The 12,425-nt window shown below is 37.8% G+C and overlaps 1 protein-coding gene across 1 annotated transcript in view; it reads left to right on the top strand.

Annotated features, from left to right (window-relative positions):
* Positions 1 to 8,272, top strand: part of RAB2A (RAB2A, member RAS oncogene family) — a 44,102-nt gene extending 35,830 nt beyond the window's left edge. Inside the window, exons 8-9 of the mRNA XM_055799298.1 lie at positions 4,284 to 4,352; positions 6,609 to 8,272. Of these exons, the coding sequence (XP_055655273.1) occupies positions 4,284 to 4,352; positions 6,609 to 6,704 (165 nt within the window). The 3' untranslated portion in view covers positions 6,705 to 8,272. The remainder of the gene's footprint in view (positions 1 to 4,283; positions 4,353 to 6,608) is intronic.
* Positions 8,273 to 12,425: the final 4,153 nt, after the last annotated feature.

Below are 12,425 nucleotides of genomic sequence, written 5' to 3'. Positions count from 1 at the left end.
TCTTACTGTGCATGAAACAGCTGCTTAGAGCTTTGGGATCTCACTCTATTAAGTGGCCATCGAGCACCACTTACACACTGGGATGGTGAATGCTCTAGGGATAAATCCATTTGCGGTCTGTATCGTTACTGTTTCCAAATGCATTCTTTAGAGTAATGTAACTATATCGTATCTTGCTGCTAAAAGATAAGGTAGGAAGTTGGGAAGGAGGAAGAAATTCTAGGTGTTGTCTGATCACAGAGGTGCAGGTGATGCTTTAGAATCTGTGAGAGATTTAACCTTTATAAACATTCCTTATTTAGTTGTAAGAAAGCATCCAGAAATAATGACTGCATAGTTTCTGTTTCAAAGCACTAAATTTAACTTTAACATCGCCACCAGAGGGCAGCATGTTACACGAGCTGGCGGTGCAGAACGTGGTCTGTTCTGATTTTAAGGAAAGATGAGCTTTTAAAATAATAATAAAAAAAATAGTTTTGAAAAGTGTCAGTGATTCATTTACAACTTTTTTCGTGTTATGTTTGGCTTGTAGCTAAGTCCTTAAATAATTGTCAGGGCATTCTTTCTCTGAGAAGGAGCAGTGATGTTCTTGACATCTGCCAAGTGAAAACTAAATGTAGCTGTTCTACAACGTGCAACGTGGTGCCCTTAGTTTATTATTATTCCTGAATACAACCTCCATAAGACAGAAGTATCAGGAACATACTCCCTTACTTCTTGCATTGTTTTTACCATTTACAGAATTCATTCTTCCTGGTTTTGTCTCAAGAGTAGTAAACCTTGTTTAGGATGTTGAAGTTGATTTAATTCTACAGTCAGTGTATTTAGGATTAATTTGTTTTTAAGTGCAGTATGTACTGTTTGGTACTTGGCTTTTTGTGTTTTGGGTTGTTTGGAGGTTTGGGTTTTTTTGAGGTGAGCATTATGAGACTTGACTTTTGCTTCCTATGTAGCAATATGATCTAGGAAACTTCTTATACAGATCATCTAAAGTGATATTATACTGATATATTGTGACTCAAAAAGCTCCTTTGTTAGTTTTGCAGCAGGTGCTGATGTGACACAACAAGCAGATCGCATTTTACAAGACTCACTTTCCTACTTGTACAGTAATGTAATTTTCTTTGGCAGGCTATTAAATATTTGAGAACCTAGTTATAATGTGAACAGAACTGAAAAACATGTTATATTGAAACAAATAACTGAATAACTTGTATGCAACTTTTTTTTAATGCTGTGGTACAGATGTATTCAGTAGTCTTATGCATAATCTTTCTAAATCACAAATTACTGACACTTTTAAAACCAAGAGTTAAACATTAAATGTAGACGTTTTCCTGAAGTTACGTTGTTTTCTTTAGTTTTTCTGAAATGTAGTCTAGAATTTTTATATTTGGAAGTCTTAACATACTGTTTTTGCAAAAGTCTCTGTCGTCTTGTTTTGTGTAATGGAGGTACTGTGTACCAGGGCCTCACCATCCTTCAGGTGACTGGGTATAAATCCGGATTGAATCTGGTACTGCGTCTCCTGGCATAGTGAAAACAAACCAGAGCCTGAGCTCATTTAGAGTGTAAGTGCCAGAGTAGCTTTGTGTTGTATTTTAGTAACAGCAGCATTATGGGAATGTACAGTGCAACTGCAGTAGGCTTGGTAGACAGCCAGCTGAGTCCGTGTGGGCTTACTGGTTGAGGTCTTGTGTTCTGTGGAAGTGGCTAAATTGCACCTGGATCCGAGTTGGCGTGTGAAGTGCTACAGCTGTGTTCTTGCAGCCCCTGCACATGGTCTAATAAATCCAAACTAGATGTGAGGGGGAAATGCTCTGTCTTTCTGCATGCGTGGCTCAGTTAATCTGCAAATAGGATAAACTGCTCATAAATAATTGAGAGTTTATAGTACGCTGCATGTTCCAGATAAGACTTAGAACATGCAGTATTGAAAGAGATTTTTAGAAGTCATCAATTATACAGGGTTCATCTTCTTGTCCTTGCTAATTGGGGCACTAGCATGCAATGCCAAAGTCTGATATGATATTCTTAAAGCAGGTAGACTGCCGTTTTCAGTAAAGTTCTCAGGTGGTTATTTTGAGTCTGCTTACACTTTGGAGCGTAAGCTAACTTAAAATACATGGATGGAAGAAACAAATGGAAGTCTCAAAGGATGCAAGTTGTTTCATAGCTATCGGTATTTTCTCAGAATCCATACCAACTGCAGAAAACATGAGGTAGAGTTGTTATTATATGCTATATTCTTGTCAAACCACTGTTTTCAAATAGGAATTATTTATATCTGACCCAGTGCCAGCCTGGCATTTTGCCATGCAGAATAACAGTAGGTGCTGTTTTTAACACTAGTATGTGGTGCACCAGAATCATTGATGGGAACGTGGTGGTCAGATGATATCTTTTCAAGACATCTGAAATGATTAAACTGAGATGAATGGAATATTTGGATTTCTCTGATCAAAGGTTTCTTAGGCAATGTGTTTAATATTAAAATGGACTATGCCGAACTCAGTATGCTTTTTTGCTTTGTACAGTACATGCGGAAGGGAGGGATTGAGTGTTGTTAAATCACACTATGTTTTCCAGGCATTTTACTTTTTTGTGAGGATAGATGCATTCTAGTTTTGCTGGTCTAAAGTAGTTTTTATAGATATAATGTAATTCTCGTTAAATTAATTCTGAGAGCCTAGGCGTACTTAGCCAACATCTCCTAGAATTTGTGGAAGTGCCAGTAGTTAAGTGCTGGTTTACATGAAGTTATCATAACACAATTTTTAAGACTTCAAGTTCTGTTTAATGTCCGACTGAAGTAGAAGCAAGCGTGTACTCTCACGGATTCCAGCTGTGTGAATTTCCAGAGGTTTTGACTTGCACCTTTCAGTAGGCACATGACTGAGGTCATTACAATAATTTGTGTGTTATCAGAAATTTTTTTTCTTACATTGAAAACTTCAGTTTCTGAGGAATTTGAATCAATCCGTATTTGGTCAAAAGCCAATTTTTCTCCTCAGCTCTTAACACGTGTTTGAAAAACGAACTCACTTCCTAAGTGCCTTGTGAATCTGCAATGATTAATTCTTCTCATTATTTTGCTGCAAATTCTCATGACCCTCTGTGATGATTCGATCACCCACTTAGAGTTTATGCATATTCATATCTTTCCGCTGCTGCTGCAGTCGTTCAAGTCTCCTTCACTGGCTGTGGTGTGTGCTTGGTGCAGTAATTGAGCTGCAGTAGATTGATTACTCTGGGGAGCTGTAAGGCCTTTAAAGGTGAAAACATATCAGTCCTGTTAATTAGGAAACAAAGCTCTGGTGGCAAGTTCAGCAGTCAAATGCTTCCAGTGTAGAAATGAGGAAAGGTATGATTTGTTCCTCTCCATGAACCCTGTTTACTTTTTTATATTTGAATTAGATCTGTATTTGCCTGTAATAGGCATGTGCAGAAGATAGCATATCTTGTATGATTGCATGGTGTTAGTATTTTAAAACAAAAAGAACTATAAGTTTGATACTGATTGTAATTACTAGCTGCTGTTAATCACGTTTTAAATTGTACATTATTTTAGGCATTACTTGACCTATAAAGTTAAATGAGAGATGAAGAATGGAATCACTGACTATAAACTTTAACCGAAAAACATTTACATAACTTACTTTTTCAGACCTGAATGTCAAAGTCTTTTCTCTGAATTAAAACAACAGATTTTCAGAAATCATAGTGAAACCTGGAGCCTCTCTTCTGCTATTAAGATGTCTATTGCCTATAGTGTGCAAGATTAATTAAAGAAAATACATTCTTAAAATTAGGTGAATATTAAATGTTAGCATAAGGTTTCATCCAGCAGACAGTATCCTTACATCATCATTGTAAGTACCCTGTGGTTTTATGTTGCTAAGCACTCTAATCTAGAGTGGCCTATTACGAAGATATTAAGGGTAGGGGAAACCATCTGCCACACAATCTATTCATAAGGGTCAGAAATAAATAATTTAAAAGTAATTTATATATCTTAAAAACCACTTTTACCCTGTAATTACTGGACAGCAGATTGCAGAATACAGATGTTATGAAAATACCACTGTTTTTGTAAACAGTGTGTGATCCATTGCCACTTCAGGGTGGGTTATAGAATGCTGTTGTCTCACCTATTCCTGCTGAGGTCAGGAAGAAAAGTCTCACTGAAACAACTGCACATGAGCTTGGATTCCAGTTAGTGTATCTTACACCAAAGGATATTGCATTCATAGTGTTTGTGGTTTTTTTCCCCTCTGTTTTAGGCATTTATTAACACCGCAAAGGAGATCTACGAGAAAATCCAGGAAGGAGTTTTTGACATTAATAATGAGGTAACTTTCAGTACTCTGAATACTTTTTGTTTGGTTGATTTTTTTAAAATGTACAAAATTCACGTTCCCTGGAAGGCTGGACAGTAAAATATTTATCTGTTCCATTTGGATATAGAATTGTCTGCCATTGTTATAAAAATGGATTAAAGTAAGTGACCCTATCCATCCATGAAGCATCACAAAATAATAAAATCCCCAAAAGAGAAGAAAATCCACTTTCATCCATTTCTCCATATGGTGTCATCTGTTTTCAAAGATAATTTTCCACTATGTAAATGGGGGACCATGTTGATATGCCAGATGCACTCCATGAGCTGTCCAGTGTAGGGGAGGGATTGCTTTGAGAGTTACATAAAAGACTTTTGAAATGTTCCTGGTTTAGGTGGCTGGATTCTGCAGGGAATAAAAGATTAGCCATTTTGCCTATGCACATTACTGAAATTACAGATTATCAGGGCTGTCTCTTTGCTTGTTTGGGGTGGGAGTGGGGAGGTGAAGCAGGGAGCACTGCTGTAATGCAAGAGCCTAGAATGGCGTATAATGTCTCTTGAATTTTGAAATTATTATGCTTTTGAAAACCTGAAGCCCTTAGGAGAGAGGCCATAGAAGAAACAGATTCAAATTCAGTGGTAGTGAATAGAAATACTAGGACTGTATAGAAATGTTAGGTTCATATAAGACCTTTGTTAACATTCACAGGAAAAGTCACACAGCAAAGTTTAAATTTGATAATGTGAAGTGGTCAGTCCTTTCTGATGCCCAGAAATTTTTATCCTGCATATTCCTAAATATCGTTGCTGAGGTGCTTAGTGAAACTACATGTGAAAATCTGCGCTGCCACATTCTGTTTTGTGAATAGGCGCATTCTCTGTCTAGGATTGTCAGTCTGCTTTTTTTAACTATTATAGTCCTTGCAGAATTGTTGAAGGGGTAGTGAGGGAGTTGGCAGAACTCAATTAAATAGCTTCACCTCTTTCTGTTTAATGTATTTTAACTTAAGGAACTGTAGACTGTTAAAAATACTGCTTTTATGACTTTTGAGAGGAAATACTGGGAAACTTCAGTCATATGCAAAGTATTTGTATTAAGAAACTTGTCGCTAAATAAGACTTGAATAGTTAGTAACCCTTCAAAGACACTGACCTGGAAAATGTGTGCATATATATGGTGTTTTGGTGAAACATTTCTGAAATTCATTTTAGTGATGAAAAATTCAAAACTTTAACGTTTTTCCTAAAGAGATTGCATGCAGTAGTGCAGTATAAATTGGACAGTAATCAGTGTCTGAAAAAGCATGCTCATTGTATCTGTCGAGTTTCATATCGTAGCTGACTGCTTTACTGTGCCTTATGGAGCTTTGATTGCAATATGCTGTCAAGAGCCAACAGTCCGTGCTACTTATTTGGCTTTATGCCAGGTCTGGCTCCTTGATTCCTCAAGAAGTTGCTATCAGCCCAGAGGGGGCAAAACCAATGAGCCATAGGGCATGCTTTTTATTAAAGAGGAGTCAAAGAGCGAAAAGAAACCACATCAGCTGCTGTCAATACTGAGCTAGTGCCAGAAACCCGAAGGCTACCACTGTTGCAGAACAACTGCCAAGCACTATAAATCTGAGATTTACTGTGACGCAAAGTTTCCTTAAGAGCTTAATTTCTGAAGCTACTGTATTACTTTTCTCAAAGTGCTGTATTTTTAGGTAAAATCCACTTGAGGGAGTGAGGGTTAAGATATAAGTGTGATTTTGATGAATGAAAGAGCTACACTGTGTGTGGGTTCTTGGCAAGTAGCCATGTCTTTCGGGATCATAGAAATTATTGATGACACAGAACACTCATATGCCCTTAGCCTCTACAGCTGATTCAACACAGAAAGAAATGCTGTCTAGGGAGGAAAAGTTTTATATTGAACTAATGGAGATTTTGGTGAGAGGGGAGAGGTTATACATTCCTAGCAAACGCAATGTATTTTTAAAGCCTTGTGCCAAGTAGTATTAAAATACAGCTCTTGCTCAGTGTTTTTGTGTCAGTTTAAGCTACAGAGTTTAACACAGAGATAAAATTTAAATGAGAAGGAACATATCTTCCTTTAAGTTTTATTTAATCACTAAGGACATGCTGCTAAAAAAAACGTATAAACTTTGCCATATCTATTGCATTACATTAGGAGAACTTGCTATATAATCTTCTGGAGAAAAAAAAAGCTTTTCAAGTATTAGTGTTCTGAAATAATTACACTATGTATTAAACTTCATTTCAGGCAAATGGCATAAAAATTGGCCCTCAACATGCTGCTACTAATGCAACACTTGCAGGCAATCAGGGAGGACAACAAGCTGGAGGAGGCTGCTGTTGAGCCTGTTTTTACTTTCTAGCTGCCTGGATGGGGCCTACTAACTTGTTTGTTCACCCTTCCCTCCCCCCACCCCACCCTCCCCACCCCGCTCGCCACCACTTCAATTCAACTGAGACATGAAACTTGTAAGTTGGTTTCCTGTTGCAGAAGACTTTATCCTTCAAATTCTTGTATAACTTTGAATAAATGGTTAATGTTCACTTAAAGACAGATTTTGGAGATTGTATTCATATCTATTTACATTTGATTTCTAGGTCAATTGATGTGACTATTTTTGTTAAATGTTGTCTTGTGCCCTTGACTACGAACTGAATTGTATTAAACACTACAAAGTCATCTGAGTATTTTAATCAGTTTGTGTAGTTAGGTTTCCCAGCTCCTGTGGTTACCTAATGTTTAATATTGTAGAGCTGTCCTCAAGTTTTGTCAATTTTCAAGGCTATAAAGAGAAGTGGAAGGACTCTTTTAAATTCTGTATTTATCACTTTCTGTATATATAGTTTAATAACCTGCTTGGGTGTACTTGCCAAGCTAGAATTCTTTAATGCATTTGCATAAATTCTATACTACTAAGAGCTTGAAAACTACAGAAGCATTAATAGAAATTGCTTGGACGCTAAATTTTAAGCCTTTTTGACATTGTTAGCATGTTCATCCTCCCCTGTCATTATCCTGAAGTCCAAGAGAAATGCTTAATGTGTATTACTAGAGGCTACATACGTGCTATCTATTTTAATGCCAAATGTTTGCTGTTTGTCCACAATTTCCACAGCACCTCTTCAGAAATGGATTAGCTGTTTGCCTTAACGAACACTGTAGGTAAAAGCAGAGTATGAATGAAAAGTAGAGGAGGACTTGATAAATTTAAAATGGCACATTATAAAACCATTAATCTTTTCTTAATGTTGTTTTTTTTTCTTATTTACCACTTGATTTCTAGGTATATTTTTCATGCAAGGACAGTTTTTCAACCTAAATGTACAGTGGTTGTGTAAAGTTTTCTTTTAGTGACAACTTGTAATCCTAAATATATGGTAAGCATCTTGTCTATTGTGAAGAGGGTGTGAAAATAAAATCTGCCAGTTTGGAAATCTTGATGAAAATCAAAACTAGAAATGCTTTGGTACTTATTATGGTGGTGGTTGGCGGGGGTGGTGAGGGGGTGGTGTTTTGCCTGAAATGAAATGTTTGCAACACTGCAAAACAAAATCCTGTGTTTAAGTGTTTATTTGTCAAAGTACAGAATATTCATGTGACTTTTCCTACAAATGAGGAAACAACTGAGTTTCCATCTTATCCTATTTAAATAAATTGCAGATAAAAGGGTGTCACTAATGCTAGGTCATGCTTCATGTATCCAAAAAAAAGGGGGGGGGGGGTTGCCAGGAAATGACTGCAAACCGGTTGTCTTACTGGACCAATACTGACTGCAACACAACAGTGGGGGACGTGGATCCTCGTGTCATCCATTTTTATCGTCAGAACTTTAACATGAACAGTGAATAAACTTCAGCCTGACAGGTGTAACATAGCAGTGGTTCTCGGATTAAATAAAGTTTCAAAAAACATGTGGAACCTTTTGTTTGTATCTGGGGGAAGGGACAACCAGTATGGATTTATATTAGTTGCTGACTTCACCTATTTCTTACACATTTAGGAGCATTAGAAGCAATTCAGTGTAATTGTTTTCACCTATTTAAGTTGAGAGGTTACTCCATTTACATGCTTTCAACTGTTAACTGTTTATTACAAGTTTAGAAGTTATATTTTACCTTTATATATTTTTATATATGAACTTTATATAATTTGTAAGTTTGCATTTATAAAACACACTGCTTCAGCTGAAGTTTGAAAGTTGTGTTGCATGGCGGTAAAACCATAGGACTGAACTGCATTGATGCTGAGGGGAAAACTGGCTTGTAGTAGTAACTAGATGCTCACAAGAAGGAATGAACAGACGAGTACTTGCTTGAATTAACTGCTTGAAGATTTTTTGCTACTGAACACATTGCAGAAGTCAGTTGCTTGAGATGGGATGGGAGAAAAGCATGCTCTTCTGTAGCAGCCTCAGCTCTGTCACAAATGGGAGTAAATTTCTCTTGGCCATAAAAATTGCCCCTGTTAAGGGAGCAGAGAAGGGGAATTTGTACCCTATCCTGAGAAGAACAAAAAGGCATGGTGTTTTAAGTGGTGATGATTTACAAAGCTAAAGCTTCTGACAGCCACTCATTTTCTGCAAGCATGGAAGATGTATGGAATTGACAAGGAATCTAGGGGCTGTTATAGCAAAAGCCACCAGTGCTTTTTTGGGGGGGCGGGGGGGAGTGAGTGGCAGGGGGAATGTGCTGTGACTTACTATAGTCACATGTACGTATCTGGCTTTTTGCTCCTGCTGGTTTGGCCTGGCTTACATGCCAGTCTTATACTGTACATTATGTTCAGAATCTGGTACTTTCAACGAGAAGCTGGAACAAAACTGAAGTTTCTTCACATTCTGGCTGGCTTTTTGTCATAAGCTTTGTGCATACATAATCCTTTTGTTGCCAATTAGGAATAAGTGGCGTTTTGTTGTTTTGATTGGTTTTTGGGGTTGTGTGGGTTTTTTTTTGGGGGGGGAGGGGGGGAGAAGTCCCTGATGCTATTTTATCCTACTAGAATTTGAAAATTATATAGTACAGAACCTAACAGGAGGGCTTACTTCTAGAGCATGTGCTTTACAAGGTTATTCTTTCACAGGTTTCAGTTTTACTTGTGAGTGACTAATAACTTGCCAAGCTTTTGTGTTGAATTCCCATTGCTTTTATTGGTTGCATTTTGCATTTTTGTAACCAAAGAAAACACTTAATTGTCTTTTACAGCTGTTACATGTAATGTAAAACTACTGATACAGAAAAATGAGACCAAGGTGCAGTTTCCCCTGTACTCCTGGTTTAGCATAGGGTATAAACCATAGTTAACTTACAGAAGAGTAAATTTGGAGTGACAAATCCTCTAAGCATGACTTAAGACTTGTCTCTCTTATTTATACTTAAAATGAGAAGCTCCAGGAATTTTGGCAGTCATTTAAGAAAGATTAACACTTCCCCCTCAGTCTTATACCTGTGTGTTTCTGTTGACTTTAATCATTCAGATTTATTCTTGTCCAAGATCAGACTCAGCAGTGACTTACGGTAGATGACTGCCAAAACTTACTGATAAGCTAAAATAACGAGACTGTCTGAAGTCCCTAGCAGGCAGCGAGTGCTCCATTCCCTGCTCCAGAGATGTCTCCTTTCCGCCGTTACACTTTCTGTGACACAGTTCATTGTGGTGTTGGCTAGTTGAAGAGCCTTCAACTGCAATATTTATATATTGGTTAGAAGGACACAGATTAGTTTTGGGCTCAATGACATGCATTTAAGTTAGGAAAGCTATTACTGCCGTAGGAGTTACCTGTGACTGTTAAGAGCATTAAATCTGTTCTTGGGAAGAAAGGAGAACCTCTTATCAGGCTCTAAGTTATAGTTAAACTGAATCTGAATGAAAAAATGTGCATTAAAACAACTTGGAAATATCAAAAGGCAATTCTGGGCATTTAAGGATTTGGATTTTTTTAAAGTAGTCGTTCTGAGTGAGGGCACCCCAATGTGCCTGAATTTTTCTCCAAGTTGTTGGCAGTAGGGTATTGCTTTTGTAAATACTGATGCCTGAGATAGCAACTGCTCTTGGACTTTCTTTTGACATTACTGATTTTCTTACATTTTCCTTGGGTTGGTTTGGTTGGGTTTGCTTTGGTTCCCCACCCCCCCCACCCCCCCTCCTAAATCATGTTTCTCTTGTGTTTTACCTCCCTTTTGTCTTGTCTGTTCTGGTATTCTTTCATTCAAACTGAATCCAGTGAGCAAAGCGCTGCTCTCAGTCTTTGCTGCTCCGCATCTGTTTATACCTCCACTTAAGGCAATTTGCCCAATATGGGGCATTTGCTTTGGGGATGGAAGAGTGGAGCAGAGGTAAAGAGGAATATATGATCTTGCTGCACAATATAACATCATGAGGGAAGTATTGCGCGGGTTCTGTTACTTGTTATACATACTGTGTGTACTGTTTTTGCATGTGTGGAGGGGTATAATTTACCTATTGCTCTTCCACTGTTGTGTAGGAGGAGACAGGGGAGAAAGGAAGACTAACAGGTTTTAGTTGGATATCTTAATAAATTTGTTTACTGATACGATATTTATGATTTGTCTATATTTAATGTTCCTCCCCCAGAATCACTGGGCTTTCTTCTGCCATATTATGGCAATGTAACTTTAACAGTATGCAGTGGTGATTTATTTTAATACGGTACTGAAATCTCCGTTTGTAAATAATCCAGGCTGCTGCTGTGTAAGTAGCTGATGAAATGTCTTTACTGGGTCTGCTGCGTATGAAAGAAACCACAACATTAGGCAATAAAAACTACTAACAGAATGTTACGAAACCGAGACCATGACAAAAAAGCAGCATGTTGTGGATCTATCATTTTTATTCTTGGGACAGATTTTATTATTTTTGGAACTATTACAAGACTTATGTTAAATATTGTGGATGATAAGAGGAAACAGACTCTTGGCGAACATGGAAAACCAATTACAGCATATTACCCTATTCCCCTTCCAATAAAGGAGGGGCGAAGCTGAAAGTTTATTCTTCGCTTAGCAGCTGAAGCAGGGCTGGGGGGGGGGGAGTGTTCCTGCTTCAGGATTGGCTTGAGGAAAGAGACTGTTGCTGTAGCAATCTTACCGCAGGCAATCCAAGCTGGCCAAGGCAAAACAAGCGTGCTCCACAATCAGTTTTGCCCCCCTCTAAAAAAAGTACACTGTTGTCACAGGAGTTCCGATTAATCACTATTCTGTACTATCAGGTAACACTGTTCACTTAAAAATAAATTTTTAAAAATTCTGTTTGGTTGCAACCTTCGGTACTGCAAATATGCCTGTCATGGTGACAAGTATTTCTGAAAACGTGTTTTGACAAATACACTGTAACATGTATCTGATGCTCAGACACAGGATTTAACTGCCGCATCCCATGGCTCTGTGTGACATGGAGGTGAAACAAGGTGGAGCAAAAATCTACTTGGAAGCTTATTTAGAGTCCAGACTACTACAATGTGTGTACGTACATTTGAAGTCCTGTCCCAAATTACAGTTCTTGTAAAATTGACTGTGGCAACATAAGTGTAGGTGAATCAGTGCATCAGTATGTTTTAGGGTGGGTTGTGGGTTTTTTGGTTTTTTTTTTCCTCCCCACAGCATAGTTACGATTTTTAGAATTCCTTCTTTAAAGAGTCAGAGATACAAATGTTTATATTAGCCAGAATCTTGTTGATGGTTGGGACTATGGTACGTTGGGTGTAAATCATAGCAGGATCTAATTAACCTTGCTTAAGTGAAGTCCAGTATCACCTATCCAGCTAACTGGAAACTGATTGTTTACTTTTCTTGGACTTAGACATAAAATACTGGCAGGCAAGAAGATCCTTAGGTGAGAGAACAGCTCAAAATTGACCAAGGTACAATTTTAAGAATTGTCAGTTTAACATTGTCCAAATTAAAACAGTTAAGTAAGCAGTACATTTTTTGGTGAAGGAAATGTCTGAAATAATGTCACTTACAAGACAGTTAAATAACAAGGGTCCTCAGGAAGACAAAACCCATGGGGTTGCTTGCAGTCTTCCATGAAGATGACGCAGGGAGCGGC

Source organism: Falco peregrinus, chromosome 3, assembly GCF_023634155.1.
Source record: "Falco peregrinus isolate bFalPer1 chromosome 3, bFalPer1.pri, whole genome shotgun sequence".
Lineage (NCBI taxonomy): Eukaryota > Metazoa > Chordata > Aves > Falconiformes > Falconidae > Falco > Falco peregrinus.
The sequence above is the reverse complement of the archived record's forward strand: the minus strand, read 5'-3'. Positions and strand labels throughout refer to the sequence as shown.